The sequence below is a fragment of the Mixophyes fleayi genome, chromosome 2, assembly GCF_038048845.1.
Source record: "Mixophyes fleayi isolate aMixFle1 chromosome 2, aMixFle1.hap1, whole genome shotgun sequence".
Lineage (NCBI taxonomy): Eukaryota > Metazoa > Chordata > Amphibia > Anura > Limnodynastidae > Mixophyes > Mixophyes fleayi.
In genome coordinates, this window is record NC_134403.1 from 128619971 (window position 1) to 128638423 (window position 18453).

Sequence of the window (18453 nt, forward strand, 5' to 3'; positions counted from 1 at the left end):
CTCCACTTTTTCAAACCCGCCGTTTAGTAAATCTAGCCACTAGTGTTTAAAACTAGAAATCTAAATATATTTAATCCCCAGAGGCTCAACATGCATACCAGAAACAGAGAATTTCTTTAAGAAAGCAATTAACTGAACAAAGCCTCAGTGCACAGGTCCAGATGTTCATGCAAAGGGACCTTGTGATATTTTGCCTCATGATTTTTACTGTTCTACAAGAGTAGCCATGGTTTAAGTATTTATGTTTGTGCTCCACTTGATAGAAAATGTTATCCTGGTAAAATAAAAACTCATATTGGTCTTAAAGAAGGTTTTGGCTGACGAAGAAAATGTATTCTAGTAAGGCTGCCAAAAAAGATTCCTTAGCAAGAAATATTATATTATCCACTTGGCTGTTATCAAGAAACAAGCCTACTGATATGTGAGCACATTTCATCCAAAGCACACATTATAAGCAGCATTAAACAGATTAAACCCAAGTTCAAGATATAATTGGCATTGACAAGGCAATAACAGAAGTGTCTAGTAACATAACTGGGTAAATACAATTTCAATCTAGTAACTTAGATAATACAAAATGTAGCATGGTTTAAGGCACTACAATTTTAAAATAATGTTAAAAAAAATTGAAACAATACACATTTAACATTAGAATAAAACCCAAAGAAAATATTTCTAAAGCTTTTATAATTAAACTTTTTTAATTTATATTAACTAGCAGAATAGCATTTGATAAATAAATTGCCTTATCAGCAGAAATGTTTGCAATGACTAAACTCCTTTAACTTTTATTCCTATTTACACTTCATGTTTAAAATCAACAATCAAATCAGAACATTTTGATTATTATGGAAGGTTCTTTGCTTTCAGCATATACAGCATAGTACCACCCACTTAGAGAGAGATGAGCATGAAATTGAAGGAATATATAGATGTCAACCCAATCGGTTTAATCCAGGAGATATTTGTCTGCTTCCTTTACAACGGACTACTTAACAGTAGCTCAATGAATTAAGCGGTGTGAAACAGTCCTTTTACATTTACTAAATGAGTGACCACAGGTCAAATTAAACAAAAAGTCAGTAGGAAACAAAGGGGCAGAAACATATTTTCCTGATAAAACGAGGTCTCTAGTACTGATGTATGTTGGTATATAAACTCCATGTATTCCTTTCACATCTATGACCAGGAAGTGTTCTAGTAAAATATTTTCATATTTTAAATTAACATTAACTTACTTTTCTTGGCTTTCCAATGTTAGAAGAGAAGAACAGTTTGCTCCAAAATAATTAGCTTTACGCCAGCCTAGACGCTAACATAGTTCTGAAAAGTTGCTCCTACTTCAAATGTGTCACTGGCACCAAAATGAGTGTAATATCCGAAAGTCATCAGAAGACGGCTGTTATCCCGTGTGTGTGTGTGGTCACCTGCCGACTGCACCTACAAGTCCCTGTGTGATCCAACTGCTCGGTCTGAGTGCCAGGTCTATCAAATTTGGCAACATATACATTTTGAGCCATGCATCAGGATCAGCCCACGTGTGGTCAGTATTAAGCCTGGACTGTGTCCCACAATGTTTAACTAACAATTATTTTATGAAACAGTTGTCAAAATGATAATATGATGTATATATAGTAAGTGTTCCACTCTATACGCAATATACTATCTAGACCTCTTAAGTATATGTGAACCAGCACCTGCAACACAGAGTAAAATGGTTGATCTATCTCTATTCAGAAATGGACAAATACCTTTACTGATCTAATGCTCTTTTGAAAATAGAGAAACAAGACAATGTAAGCAATTTACAAAGAGCAAATCTTCTGCTGTGCACAAAAGCAGCTTTGGACCTGCAGTACACCTCAATTTGCCCAGGAGCACCTAGTTTTGTGTCTAGATGCATGGGTATACAGAACAATATGGTGCATATGGAGGAGCATAAGCTTGTCCAGCCAGAGGGGAGGTGTTGGGCAGGATGAAGGTGTTCCTAGTAAAGTACTGAGCCGGAGCACTAGAGTGAGATTATTGTAATAAGATATAGAAGTGGATAGGACCTTTTTAGGGGTATACCTTTCATTTGCACGTCACAAAATGACTTCAATTATCCCCAACTGAGCTGGTTGTTTTAAAGCCAATATACTTTATAAGGGCTCTGTTTGTGCCTCTATGTTGCATTTCTGTAGAGGAGAACATGTTCAGATGCACTCCAAGCAAATGAAATCCTGATGTCTCCTCACTTGCTTGATTCATTTTTGTCATACATGAAGCAGAACTTTAAGTGAAGACTGGAAAGTTTATTTTGCTGAAAAGGGTGGTGAAATTTTGACTGATGGATTTGATGCTTACAGTTTTGCAGAGTTCGCAGCTGGAGATTTTTCTACCTCTCTGCATACCTAGGCAAAGCTTTAGGTCAGGGGTGTCCAACCTTTTAGCTTCCCTGGGCCACTTTGGAAGACGACGAGTTGGTTTGGGCCGCACATAAAATACACTAACACTAACGATAGCGGATCATCGAAAAAACCATAGAAAACATAGTTAACATATTAAACTTACTTGGAAATGAAGTTAGTAAGAGTTAGGAAACCTGTTGCAGAATCTTGATTAAAGCAGTAGTCCCATTACCAGCTGCAATTGAACTTACTTGCATCTGCTCCTTAGTGGGGTTCGGGGAATTAAATGCCAAAAACTTTTTTTTCCTCTCTTTCTGCACCCATGAATCATTTTTTTTATTGACCAGTTTGAAATGGTCACCGATATAGGTAGCATCAGGAGGACTAATATAAATCTACAGAGATTTAAAGATAGGGTGGCTGGAAAAATGGCTCATGGAGCAGCCTCCGATGAGGGTAACAGTGAGTGATATTTTCACCCTACTGAGCACTGCACATTTAAAATGGTTTAAAATATTAAAAATACAATTATCTCTTAATATTTATATTAGATACATACAGAGAACACAGCTAGTTCATAATTGCATGGTGCAGAAAGTCCAAATTCAGAGTAACAATAAGATACTGGATAATCTTTCACTGCTGCTGATAGTTCGCGCGGGTGACTCCTCTGTGCTGTGCTGTGCCGCGCTACGCTACGCAATGGATGTCGGGTGTGATGATGTCACCCCCGACATTCACTGCGAGCGCCACACGGAGGAGGAGACCAGGGAGGGAGCCGAAGCGCCAGCCGACGTGACCACAAGGTAAGTATTTTTTTTTTTTTTTTTGCAGGATTCTTTTTTTCAGCGCTGCCCCCTTGCCACAACCAAAACTCCTGCTGGGCCACATTTACAGGCATGCTGGGCCGCGGGTTGGACAACCATGCTTTAGGTTGTAAAGGCATCTCCAGAATGTAGATGGTGCACATTGGTTGTACTTTGCAAATTACCTCCTTTGATTATAAATGCTTCTAAGACCACAATTTTAAAGATGTACAGAAATTCATGGAGCTAGTAGTGTGTACAATAGAAACAAACAGCAAGTGGTATACTGTGTGGCTACTTTACTTTTTTCTACACATAACAGCTTTAGACCAGGCATCTGAAGACATATGCAATGCCTAAGGTTGTAACTGGTAATCTATTTCATTCTCAGCACTTATTGTTCTCAATAACAATGCAGAACACATACAAACTGTGCAGAATTGTCTTCGCATAATGACATGTTTAATGTGTCTGGTAATGTAACTAATTGATACACTATAGTCTAGAAAACAACTCTAGAATAACAAAAAATACAATGCAGGCAAGATTCTGACACAAAAAAAAGAAAACAATATTACTAAGATATTATATATACATTATTCTGTATCTTTATTTATAACATTTATTTACAATTGAGTTGAAAAAATTACCATATAATTTTAAATGTAAAAGTTGTTTCTATTTATCTAATGTACTTATATTAGCATTTTATTATCATGTGCATTTCTGGAACATTCCTAAGATATGGGGGTAAATGTATCAAGTTGAGAGTTTTCCGGCGGGTTTGAAAACCCAATCAAATTCTAGCTATCATTTATTTAGTACATTCGACAAAATGATAGCTAGAATCTGATTAGTTGCTATAGGCAACATCTCCATTTTTCAAACCCGCCGGAAAACTCTCAGCTTGATACATTTACCCAATGCTGTCTATCTGTAGAGAGGTATATATTGATTTTATGCTGCTAGTAGGTAGGAATTTATCCTAGAACAATACTTTCAATTAAAAAGATTAAGAAATAGCAGCTGTATAAAAGGCAGGACATGGTAATACCATACCAACCAAATGTCTCGATTTTGTTGGGAAAGCCAGGATTCATTGACTTCAAAAGTCGCAGGGCTTAATATACATAAACTCATTCATCCTCCTGACACAGCCAAATGAACACAATTGGAACTAGGTCCCATAATTGCTGATCTGTGTTCTGAGAGCAAATATGAAGAGAACTTTCTGACATGAGCAATGCTCAGGTCACATGGGTGTCCAGATTTTTCACTTAAAAAGAATGGGGAAAGTCATGAGGAGAAAAAGTAATCCATTCATAGCAGCAAACAATGCAAATCTTAGCAAAATGGTTTAACAGGATGAAAACAAAGTATTAAAATAGCTTAGCACCCCTTTAATTCTAACATAATTATACACCTTGAAATTCAGTTTGGGCGCTTAAAAGATTATAGTAAAATGATAATCATACATACCTGCAAACATTACTGATAGAAAAATCAGGACACTTTAGACTACACACCAATCCATCCAATCCATGACCCAGTCTAGCCCACACCATATCCATTTAATAGGAGGCCCATTTGATAATTCCTCTTATGGAATCTGGAAATTATAACTCTTGACTAGTATGACCAGCATTTCTGTTTCCACATTCACAAACTGAACAATACAAAGTGGTAAAGATTATGATATTACTTACATTCTGACCATTCCAGTATCGTGTTTACTATTTGTATATATTGCCAATAATTTAGTCAGTTTTGAAGGTACTGGTATTCATCACATTTTTTAGGTAAAGTCATCTTTTATCTGCCCCATCACAATCATGATTTTAAACATGTTCCATAAAGCCCATAGAGGCACAGTTAAAAATACAGTTATTCATATGGCTTCCACGTATATGAAAAAGAAAATCGGGACACCCATGTAACATAACGTTTGCTCAGTTCACACAGTTCTGACACATTTTGCCAGTCTGAATTGTGGGATTAAAAGTATTCTGATTTAATTGGGAAATCCACAGTAGAGAAAAACAATATTTCCCTTGTCAACAATAATATTATAGTTTCTATTGTATTCTCTGCTGCATTCAGGTGGAAGAATATGCAAATATTAAAGGAGAACACCTAACAAAAATTTCTGTATAATAACCTCCAGCTAGTTTAACTTCTCAATCCAATACTCAAGACCTCAAACACATTACTATTGTAAATTCAATATAAAATATAAAAAAAAATATAAACACATACAAAAATAAACAAATTAAAAACATACAAAAAAGGTAGAATAGATGGACCTGTAGATTATTTTCAGCTGTCAAATTCTATATTTTTGTGTTTCTTAGCCTATCACTGCTGGGTTGCAGGTACAGATGAAGCCTGTTATTCCTTCCCCAAATAAATGAATTGACATGCTTTGTACTTTATGTGTTACCATCATGTAGCATTGGAACAGCACAGGTATTTACAGGAAAAGCTCTTAAATTGTTCTGTTATATGTTTATGTAAAACATTATTTTAATAAACATCTATTTTTGCATTTCCTACCTAAAATGCAAATACCGCACTCACCAATAGTCCTATTTTTCATAGAACAAAGTGGGTGACAATGCCCATGATTAATGAGTGTGAGTTCTTGTTTTTCTTTTATTTAGCGTTAAACATTATTTCTATAATAAATGCTACATACATACACACTTAAGACACAATGTACACATACTTCAAGCGGAAACAATAAAGGTATAACTTACTGCTGGCCAGACTACTCCTGCGTAGCTTTCAATTGACTCCTGAATTGTAATTTCGTACCCTGCAAACCAGAGATGCTCTTTCCCAAAACAGGAGAAGACAGAGGGAGACCATGTCTTGCGGGGCTGGACACATGATTCGAGGTTACATAAGATGTCTGTAAGGAAATATATTTATTTTCTGTTGATATTTAAGCAATTTTTCATTTAATTTGTTATGTTACATGCATTTATAAACTGCACAAATAATACCAAATACACATAGATATATAAATCTTCCACCTATAATTATCATTTTAATCAACAGGTTGTGCTCTTTTATTGTTACTATAATGCAGCAGAACATGTATACATTTCAGCTTATATTTCCATGATTAGTGGTGCCACTTATGTATTTATTAAGAGCACTTGTGAATTGTGAAAAATAATATAGCCCATGATAAAGATGATAAGATTATTTCACGACAAATATAAACTCTGTCTTCCAATTACTATGGCCATAGTAATGAATTTTCCCATTTTTTTATTTTTGGTAATTGTGGATATGTCTAGTCTAAAACATCTGCATATTAGTAAAGTACATAAAGATTTCATCTACCCAGCTCGATGTTATCTCAGAGTACAAACAGTATGAGAAAATACCAATGCTGAGGAGATAATTAACATTCCTGTTTGATTAACGTAAGGGAGAATCCTACATGTTGTGTTTGCACATTACTCCTCTTTTCAACATGATACCACACAGCGTTACATCATATCACTATGCCTGAACTCAACAGTATGACTGTAAGTTAAGGTGGCATTTAGCGCTAGAGTCGTATATGCTACTAATTTAAGGGTCTTCTGTAGCTTTATATAAATAACGCGAAAAACATGTAGTGCAGATTCTAAGCAAAGCTATTAAAAATGTGACTACTCCGTCCAGCTGTCCCTTGCAGTGCTAAAATGAAAGGTTAAAGGGAATTAGCTTGTTGACTGGGCAACGGCACAATAATGACTTGCTGATTTTGGTACGCTAGGCTCTTGAATTACACATATTTAATGCACATACCTTTCTGATCGCTCTCCAGTTTAAGGGTTTCTGAAAAGTCGGGGTTTGGCACATCTTGCTGCTTTCTTCTCTCTTCATCACCCACAGTTTCACCAGCTCCCTCCCAGCTGTCTTCCTCCTCTGCAGCGGAGAGCTCAGGCTGCACACAGAGCAGACACTCCAAAGGCTCAGCATCCATAGCAAGTGCCTTGAGCCCAGGCAGGGAAAAGACAGAGCAGCAGTGATCAGACAGAGGACCTCATCCTCTACCTCTCTAATCCTGTGTGGTGGGTGGGAGGGTGTCTATTGTTAAGGTAGGGGCTGGCTGTAATTGCTGATGCTGGGGAGGTTGCAGATGGATGTGGATATGTAGACAAGTGACTGTGTGCAGAGGGAGGGGGAGGGGGGGGGGGGGGTTGTGATTGCAGTGTGCACCCCTGATTATTAATCTGATACACATCCTGGACTAGACACAAAAAACCCTATTTGGCAAGTATTTTAATTAATTTAATACAAACATAAATTGTATATTATTTGAAATATAACACTTTAACATGTGCTAATGCCAAAATTATAGCATATGAGAAATTATGTAATCACATTAAGAAAGCACGAGGCATTTTTGCATTTAACTTAAAGGGGGGGGCTCCTCCCCAGCCTCCCATGTCCCACTTTACTTTCCTACTGAGATGAAAACCATCAGTGATTGTTGACAATGATATGACTAAATAAAGATTGTCAAATTTTGCTAGTCTAGTAGAAGTGGCAGGTCAAGTTATAGAATCTAGAATGGCTCATGTTTAGGAGCTATGATACATAACTCCGATCACAGTCAAATCATGTTATTGATTACTATTTTTCACAGATTTAACCTGCAATTTATATACATTTATTAGCTCAATATTTATATCTGAACTTACTTTTATTGCACATATCTAAACCACTAGTTAAACTTCTGAATAAGTAGTAGCTGTGAACACTGCTGGTGCTGTTTTATTTGTATAAAACAAGTACCACTCTGGCTGAGAGTAGGTTCTCTTACACCTTTATGTCCTTGCTCAGTTAATTGTGATACATTGTGATGTTAGGTAAGTTCAGGAAGTATTGGAATCCTTTGATTGGTTGGGTACTAAATGTAGACAATGGAAATGTCAGTAGTTATCTGTCAACATGAAACTATCGGTAGGCTAAATGCTGACACTTCCATTCTGGTGACAGTTTCAAAATGTATATTTTTATGCGGTCACTAGAATGGAAGTGTCGGCCTTTAGCCTGCCGACATTACATGTGACCGCATCCCCTTGAGGTACAGATACGTAAAAAGCCCTGTTTCTGTGTGCCCCAGAGATATTTCTAGCTCTGTTTTTGACTCTATTGCACAGTTTCTCAACCTGTGGTACTTGTACCCCAAGGGGTTTTCTCAGATACATTCAAGGGATACTTGAGTACTTAAATAAACTTAAAATAAAATAACATTTATACATACAGAATAAAATATATACGCAAAACTACACATAATGGATCATTTTTAAACATTTACATGCATATGAAGTGAGCTGGTTTTAATTTACTCAGATTTGGGGGTATTTGCAATAAATATAAAATCATCAGGGGCTATTTATTATAAACACACATTAACATGGACTTCATAAACATTTACCCTTTCATGGGGGGACATGTTAAAAAAAAGTTTGAGAAACCCTGTCTTAGAGTAAAGAGCCAGCAGAGCTGAGAAACCCCACAACCTGACAAACTGCCCTCCCCACATTGTGCATTATTCACATCACATAGCAGTAACCAAGACCTAATTTATGAATAGGCCCGTTAATATGTCAAACATTATGTGAAATAGACAGATCAATACTTCTAGATGTAAAAAGGTAGCCATATATAAAGCAAATTTCCATTACTTTTAAGAAGCAAAACATCTAACGCATTATCCACATAATTTATTGATCCTTACTTTTACACCTTGTAATCAATCAGTTGATTATTAAGCCACCTACTGCCACAATGGCAACATCTGATAACTCGCACAACACACAGTGGTGGTAATGTAATGGGGACTAACATCACTGAGTGACGGCATGTTGTTGTGTTGGAGATGGGCAGGGCACAGTATTACAGTATAACAACTATTTTAATCCCCTAAACTGCTACATAGTTTTACTATCTTAGCCCATAGTGATCTTTAAACATTGCCATCCACCTGTCACTGCTTGCCTTGGCCATTGGGATATGTCAAGAATATTAATAGTTGCAACTAGTAAGGATGTGTTAAGTGCATTTAGAAGGTGTTGCAACCAAGAACCCCTCACCAACTCTGTTTAACTGGACTCCCTTCAGTACTTACCCCTGCATCCCTGAGATCGTAACCGTGAGGACCTTTGGGATTATGAGATCAAATTAAACACAGTTTAAGTTTCTAAGTAAGTATTTTTTTAAAAAAATTCCAATTTCCAATTTCTTAGCATTTTTTACACTAAGGGGCCGATTCAATTCTGCCACGGATAACGCGGCGTTAGCAGTATTACGTATCTGGCAATGCAGTAATGATAAATGTATGGATTATCAAACTCATAATCTCCCTATAATTCGTATTATGTTTCCATGCTACTATGAATAAATCATGGTATAACCATGTCCTTAGTTAATTAGGTGGTTCTTTTCCTGAGACGGCAGAGAAAGAGTGAAAGACTTGCAGCCTTGATCACATGATAGAATCATATATTGTTACAGACTCATTGCACGATAGAGCCATGATTTTGCTCTCATTCATCACATGATAGAACCATACATGTTCTCTCACTTATCACATGATAGAACCATGCATGTTCTCTTACTCATCACATGATAGAACCATGCATATTCTCTTACTCATCACATGATAGAACCATGCATATTCTCTTACTCATCACATGATAGAACCATGCATGTTCTCTTACTCATCATATGATAGAACCATGCATATTCTCTTACTCATCACATGATAGAACCATGCATATTCTCTTACTCATCATATGATAGAACCATGCATATTCTCTTACTCATCATATGATAGAACCATGCATATTCTCTTACTCATCATATGATAGAACCATGCATATTCTCTTACTCATCACATGATAGAACCATGCATGTTCTCTTACTCATCACATGATAGAACCATGCATGTTCTCTTACTCATCATATGATAGAACCATGCATATTCTCTTACTCATCACATGATAGAACCATGCATATCCTCTTACTCATCACATGATAGAATCATGCATATTCTCTTACTCATCATATGATAGAACCATGCATGTTCTCTTACTCATCATATGATAGAACCATGCATATTCTCTTACTCATCACATGATAGAACCATACATATTCTCTTACTCATCACATGATAGAACCATGCATGTTCTCTTACTCATCATATGATAGAACCATGCATGTTCTCTCACTTATCACATGATAGAATCATGTATCTTCTCTCTCTCAGCACAGGATAGAACAATGTCTGTTCCTTGATGTATCACACAATAGTTTAATATATCACTATAGAACCATAATAAAATCACCTGTTCTTTTGCTCAGTACATAAAACTAGTATTAAAAGTATAAAGTCCATCACCGCCAACCAGTTTCAGTACATAGGGCTCAGTTCATTAAATGGCAAAAGCCCAATCTTCAGTGATAACGGATGTCTTCACAAGATAGCGGATGTCTTCACAAGATAACGGATGTCTTCACAAGATAGCGGATGTCTTCACAAGATAACGGATGTCTTCACAAGATAGCGGATGTCTTCACAAGATAACGGATGTCTTCACAAGATAGCGGATGTCTTCACAAGATAGCTTGCTCCTCACTGCCACTGCCACGCCGGTGTCGCTGAGGCAGCTGAGTATCACTAACCTGCCTCTGTTATATTTTGATAGTGAGTTGCAATTTTTCTCTGCAATACATCTGTCTCCTGATCTCTGTTGTGTCACTCCAGATGACATAGGCAACCAGTAACAAATCACCCTTCTGTTATCTGCCTAAGTATACTAATGTTCTTCCTGATGCTTGCTATATATGGGTGTCCAGAGCATGAGGTTTTTTTGAAGATCTGTTTTTATTTGATGACTAGGACAAGTTCACATAAGAGGTGTTTAGATAAGAAAAGCAACAAAACTGAAATTAACAGGGTGGTTGTAACTATTCCTGGTGTCCGAACAAGTGGCACAGTTTTATTCAGGACATCTTCACCAACCTGGTCTTAGTTAGAAGCAGTATTTAATGGATACTTAATGTTGTCACTTAGGACCCTACATGATGGCTATATTCATCAGGAAGTTAATGGGTTTCCATACATACTAAACTGCATTGACAGAAATCAGTTTTTGTGTTTTCAAGAGATTGTTGAATATTAAACAGATTTGGGACTCACCGAACTTGATTCGCCGGTGTGTGTGGTCATTAGCGGACTGCACTAGCTGGGCCCCATATAATCCAGATGATTAGCCTGAGTGACGAACTAATGGATTTCTCTACTTGCTCAGCCTCTTGCTAACACAGTATAGAAATCACGTGGAGCAGAGTTTATTGATATATCCATTTCACTGTTAATATGGAGATGTTTAGCATTAATTACTAGTTATAATTAGGGGTGTGCACAGGCCACTTTTAGTGTTTTGTGTTTTGGGTTCTGATTAGCTTGAGGTTATGGGTTCTGATTTGTTTTGCCAAAACACCCGACGAAAGGTTTTGATTCTGATTTAGGGTTTTGGGTTCTGATTTATTTTTAAAAAAGCATAAAAAGTGCTAAAATCCCGTTTTTTTGTTTTTTTTTCACTCCTACGCTATTATTAACCTCAATAACATTCAATAAGAATCATTTCCACTAATTTCCAGTCTATTCTGAACACCTCACAGCTATCTGGACTGCGTAGTGGAGTGGCCCCCGTACCCAATTTGGTACCGGGGCCACAATACCTCCTCCAACTGGTCTGAATTCCACTGCAAAGATGGCTGCTCCTACATCCTCCAACTGGTCTGAATTCCACTGCACAGATAGCGGACACCGGATGCACGTCTAACACCAACATAGCTGTTAAGGCCGCAGTTATTTTTGGGTACAGCAGCAACAGTGAACGTAGTTTGACTTTTAAATAGCAGTACCTAGTATTTTTGGATACATCAGCAACAGAGAACGTAGTTTGACTTTTAAATAGCAGTACCTATTGTTTTTTGGTACAGCAGCAACAGTAAACGTAGTTTGACTTTGAAATATCAGTACCTAGTATTTCTTTTTTTATTTTTTAATAGTACCTAGTATTTTTTAACTAATTTCTTTATATTTTTTTTCAATTATTTTTGTATAATTTTTTTATAATTTTTTTTATATATTTTTTAAATTATTTTTGTATAGGTTTTTTATAAAAAATTTTTTTTTTTTTTATAACTTTTGAATAATTTTGAAATAACAATGCCCTTAGCATAACAGAGCACAGGACACAGGCAGTACCACTGGACTCAGCAGGACAGAGCACAGGACACAGCACCACTTGACTCAGCAGGACAGAGCACTGGACAAAGCACCACTTGACTCAACAGGACAGAGCACTGGACAAAGCACAAAGAACCACTAAACTGATCAGGAGCTCCCTAACTACAACCTCCCTCACGAGTGATCACAGCCAGAATGAAGATGGCGCCCGCAAGGTGAGTATTTATGACATCCGAGTCTTGCGAGATCCGACGCGAGACTTGGATGTCATAGCCTCGGTTTGGCTCCGTTTGGCGCCCGGAAGTTCCCGAACAGTGCTCGGATCCCGTCGGATCTGCACTGTACGGGTGGGCTCGGATTTGCGGAATCCAAGCCCGCTCATCCTTATTTATATTGTTATCACAATATTTGGTACTAATGTTTGTTTTTATGTTGCGCAATATAAAAAATAAACAAAAATGCTCTAATTTTCATAAAATTTATAACAAACACTATTAATCAGCTCACAGATGCTTTTTCAGCTGCTTAGCACAGGTCTTCATTTTTCTAAGTGTATATTAAGAATGCTGGGTTTTAGTTTCAGAGGTCAAGAAAACAAAAACTGTGCAGGCTGCAAATGTAGTGACAACAATATGCTCGCAAACCACTGTCCTGAACAAACAGAAGACAAAGCCGTATGCTAAAAAATAAGCATATTGCTTTCTTATAGAATGTGCTGTATCTTGTGTTATTACCAAGAAAATACGTAGGAACCTCTATTTCTGGAAGACTGTATGTAGAGCATGAAGTTTTGTTAACAATACTTATAATAAATATTGTAATTTAAAAGGGAACTAAATGCAAACTTACAAAAAATAGATCAATAAATTGTCTTTTCAAAAGATTACCTGTTTTATTAACTTTTCTCCAAACACTCATCTCCTTTACATGAATTTAGCCCAGAGGCCTCTTTTGCATGGACAAAGCTACAGTCCTAAGAGACCACGTAACTGTTATGAGACCCAGCCCATTTTAGACTGGTCCACCAGAATACTGGAGCTCCTCCTGTGGGTCCCAAATGGGTTCTTGTGACAGGCTGGGCTTTAGAATGACCCTCTACATATACAGCGTTTACTTCCTCCTGTCTGCAGTGCCTGTATCATGCAAACCGCTACAGTTAGTGATACACACTGCACGGACAGGAGAAGGCAATGTTTCCACTCCTACATCTTTGGCATCATGTTGATAGAGCTCCAGGGCTGGATCACCCATTAGTCAACCTTACCGGGATTATGGGTTGGCCCTGAAGGCTGGGGGCTGGTGTTCTAATTCTTGGTGACTGGCACGTACCTTGAGACCAGCCACCAATGCACTTCACTGCAAATCTAATATAATTTATTCTCCGTCCCTCATCTCAAGTCACCTCTTTATCTGATCTGATCTCTACCCCTCATTTAATCTGATTTTCACCTCTCTTCTCATTCTGCACAGTGGCTGCTGCAGAGATCAGAGCATTTCTTCAAGGATAGGTAAGTATATATAAAGGGGGCAGGTTGTGTGGTTGTATAATGCCTTTATTATACTTGGCATGTTTTCCATATGTTTCCATATGTTTTCCATTTACTTTTCAGACTCCTCTTTCCCTTTTGTGTTTAGTATTCACTCTTTTATCATCTCCCGCTTGGACTACTGCAACCTCCTCCTTACTGGCCTCCCCCTCCCTCATCTCGCTCCCCTTCAATCTGTACTTAACGCAGCCGCTAGGCTTATCTTCCTTTCTCGCGCTCCTCTTCTGTCTCCCCCCTCTACCAATCCCTTTACTGGCTCCCCTTCCCCTACAGAATCCTGTTCAAGCTTGTCACTCTTACATACAAGGCCCTTGCCACCTCCACTGCACCCTACATCTCCACCCTCCGCTCTATTCATGCTCCATCCCGCCCTCTCCGATCTGCCAATGACCGTCGCCCCTCTTCCCCCCTGATCACCTCCTCCCATGCGCGTATCCAAGACTACACCCGCGCTGCCCCCCTCCACTGGAACAAGCTCCCTCTCTCCATCAGAACTTCCCCTAATCTGTCCAGTTTCAAACGGGCTTTAAAAACCCACCTTTTTCTTAAAGCCTTCCAGTCTCCCACTTAACTTCCTACCTTTTCTTCTGCCTCTTCCCTCTTTCCTCTTCCCGTTTCCTTATCCTCCATTCCTCCTTCTCACCCCCGTGTCTCTGTCTGTCTACCCCACCCCTTAGATTGTACGCTCCTTTGAGCAGGGCCAACTCTCCTCCAGTCTTCACCACTTTTAACTCTCTCTCCAGCTACCTAGCCCTCCTCCTCGAGGACTCTCTTCCCCCTGTCCCCTCTCGCTCCCTCCTCTCCCCTCTGAGGGTCTCCCTGTCATCCCTGCCCTCCCTCTTGGACTCCGTCGTTGGCGGACCTTCCCCTCTCCCCTCCCCCACCCATTTAGCTGTGCCTTGAGCTCACTGAGTTATTGTGCTTATTTTTTACCGTACTGTGCTGTCTCTCCTCGTATTGTAATTTTGTTTGTCCCTGTACGGCGCTACGGACACCTAGTGGCGTCCTATAAATAAAAATTAATAATAATAATAATAGTAGCAACTCATAGGTGTGGGGTGCCCACTTACCTGCCCAATGCCTGAAGTGTGAGTGGGATAGATGCCATACAGTTGGCTGTGGCAGATGAGGAGCAGAGATGTGTACAAAAAAATATATTATTTTGATAAATTACGAATTGTTATGTAAAAACAATGTTTCATTCCTTAATCCTTTTTGTTTTTTAAGCCACTAAACAAACCATAATATGATAAAATTAAAAAGGTTTTTTCATAACATTTACAAATAGATCTGTAAAAGTTTCCATAACGTGATTGAAGTTTGAATGGAATATTGTCCATACCATGTATCAGTGGGACAGATCCTGAGAGCATAGAGAGGGGTCTTTTATAAGATTGGGTATCACAGATAGTGAATAATTATCTGTATATCACATCCTATCCTATGTTCTATCACATTTAACATGTGTGCTACTGCAGTTCCAGGTTCCAGGCTAGCACCAGCACACCTCTTTAAAGTTATCTTTGGGAGATGTGTTAATGTTGTCTGAGTGGGTGAAGTAAAGCTATGTATGGGCTGATGTGGGAGGTGTAGTATTATTTTATGGGGTGGTAGTAATACCATGTGGGAGCGGATGTGAGGATTAATGTACATATGCAGTATATACCCACACGCTATTGTACATGTTAATGTACTAGAGTATATATGTATGTATTTATGTACATATATATTAGTGTTTATAGTATAATTTATAATTAGATATTGTCGTGAAGTGAGAGAACTTACAGTTATTTATAAGGGTTAGCCCATCACATAATTGTGGGGAATAAGACCTAAATCATAACTGCAATGTAAATATGGTATATCAAATGAATCCATTGATAAGTTGAACTAAAGTGTAAAATGTGAAACCAGAGAGTCTGTGTGTGTGTGTGTGTGTGTGTGTGTGTGTGTGTATTCGGTGGCTCTGCACATCCCAGTGTTAGAAGATAGCAGTGTCACCTTTAGCAGCTTCAAAGGCCCCTGCGGTGAGCTATATCCTTTCCTAGGATGGAGTTTTAACACCTGAATAGACTTGGAGGAACCGCTCAGTATGGTGTCTGGCTCAATGAGACCATGTGCTGACTTGGCTATAGTATATAGACAAAAATAATTCAGTTTTAAAATATGCCACTTAAAATTAATAAAAGTAGTGATCAACCACAAATTCCTCAATAGCATGATGAAGGGCAGCTCCTATGTTTAATTAAGAATTCTGCCACACAGAAAAGTGGAAGAAATGAGCATAAGCTCAACTGATACCCTATACCTAGGCGTGTTTGGTATCAAAAGATGGACAAATTGATAGGGGATTTATTGATAATAAAACTAAGTCTTTGTGAAGCTCCACAGAAACGTTAAGTCACATAGTAGAATTGGGTAGTAAATCAGACAACATGCAAATGGTGATTGAAAAAAGTATCACAGACCACAACCCCCAGGAGGCGGGGAAAGGTGTCTTTAAAAAGCTGAGACCAGTTACAACAAAGTGTCAGTCTTTTGGAAAAATCAATCCACATTGTTAAGCTGTCCATCTTCCTTGCCAATTTCCCATGTCTGAGATTATACAATTCATGTATTTTATACTCTGAATGTAACCCCATTTATTTTAAACTGCTTTGTTTGTGTAAGTTATGTCAATTGTTTTATTCATTGTTTTTGATATCTGAATGCCCTGTACCTTTGTATATTTAACCTATAAAATTAATAGGTGGCGTCCTTGATACTGTAAAGAATCAATTAGCCTGTTAAAAAGAATATAGCTCGACCAAGTTAACACTTTGAATGCCGGTCTGTGATTTGTTAATACATTTGACTAACAATCGTAGTCTGTGCTTGCATTTACATTGGTGTAACAGTCTGGAGGTGTGACGAGTCAACCCTTTGATTGCTGGTGTGGGCTTTGCTAAGCTGTGGGTGGCCAGAAGCCTTGTATGCTGGTGTGGAACAGTATAGTTGCGTTCTATTCCATGTATTCAATAGGTGGTGGCAAACCTGAAGTGTGTGGGGGTGTGAGAGCGCTGTTGTGGGGGTGATTCAGTAGGTCTATAACCTGTGTGATAGATAGAGAAAGCTGGCTGAAATCGTGTGTAACCTAATACAGCCAACTCCCCAAAGTCACGAAGCTGGGAACGTGTTCGTGACAGATATATACAGTGCTTTTTTTCCCATAGAACGCTGGGAACGGCGTTCCGGGACCTTTTTTTTTTTGATTAGCGGCGGCTTCTCAGCCGGCCTTTAACAATAAAAAAAAAAAAAAAATTACATCTCTCCGGCGCGGCTGCGCCCTCCTCCCTTCTCTATTTGCTATGACTGTCAGGCGCGACGTCATCATGCATGTCGCGCCCGCCTTTCATTCACGGAGGTGTGAGCTGAGGAGCATATTCAACCTAAGAAGAGGAGTGCCACGCCAGAAAAGAAAAGTGAAAAGAAGTGAAGAGGAGAAAGGATGCAATAGAGGTAAGTTAAAGGAAAAATGGGGCGCCGTTTAAAAGAAAGTGGACAATAAAATAAATGGTGAAAGAAATAATTAAAAAGGCCAGCATGAGGGTGGGGGGAAGGGGGGGGGGTATAAAAATTAGTGGGGCACAGCATAAAAACTCAAGGTGGACCAAAAATTTAGTAGGGGCACTGGCACAGGATGAACACTGAAGGGGGACATAAAAATTATTAGGGGCACTGGCACAGGATAACCACTAACGGGGGACATAAAAATGATTAGGGGCACTGGCACAGGATGAACACTAACGGGGGACATAAAAATGATTAGGGGCACTGGCACAGGATGAACACTAACGGGGGACATAAAAATTATTAGGGGCACTGGCACAGGATGAACACTAAATTCTGGCGCTGATAAACCATGTATCTCGGACACAAGTGGTGATTACGGATCCCGCAGCCATGAAGAACTTGTGAGCAGCAGACACCTATGTGTTGACACGTCGGATCACCGCTCACAGCAGCAGCATGCCACTGGATAAATACATTTCAAATATGTGAGCCAAATATCGTGGAGGTGCGTATTTAAGACCAGGAAAGTGCTGGTGGCTCTGCACATAGGCTTTTTATGAAAGATGCAGCAGTAGATACCTATGTCTGGTGACCTCTGACAGCAGTGGTGTGTCACTGGATAAATATGATCTAAATAAGTGAGCTGAACATGGTGGAGATTCGTATCAAAGACCAGGAAAGTGGTGGTGGCTCTGCATATACTGTATTTTATGCATTTTTTATATTTGCTAAACTGGATAGAAGTCTTGGGGCTAGATTTACTAAACTGCGGGTTTGAAAAAGTGGAGATGTTGCCTATAGCAACCAATCAGATTCTAGCTGTCATTTTGTAGAATGCACTAAGTAAATGACAGCTAGAATCTGATTGGTTGCTATAGGCAACATCTCCA

General features: G+C 38.6%; 1 protein-coding gene across 2 annotated transcripts in view; it reads right to left on the reverse strand.

Annotated features, from left to right (window-relative positions):
- The window catches only part of LOC142141462 (protein-lysine methyltransferase METTL21C-like), a 113202-nt gene that overhangs the window by 34404 nt on the left and 60345 nt on the right, over nucleotides 1–18453 (reverse strand). For both annotated transcript variants that reach the window (XM_075199972.1, XM_075199971.1), the window contains 2 exons: nucleotides 7001–7187; nucleotides 5953–6107 (listed from right to left, as the gene is read on the reverse strand). In XM_075199972.1, the coding sequence (XP_075056073.1) occupies nucleotides 5953–6107; nucleotides 7001–7178 (333 nt within the window). In that variant the 5' untranslated portion in view covers nucleotides 7179–7187. The remainder of the gene's footprint in view (nucleotides 1–5952; nucleotides 6108–7000; nucleotides 7188–18453) is intronic.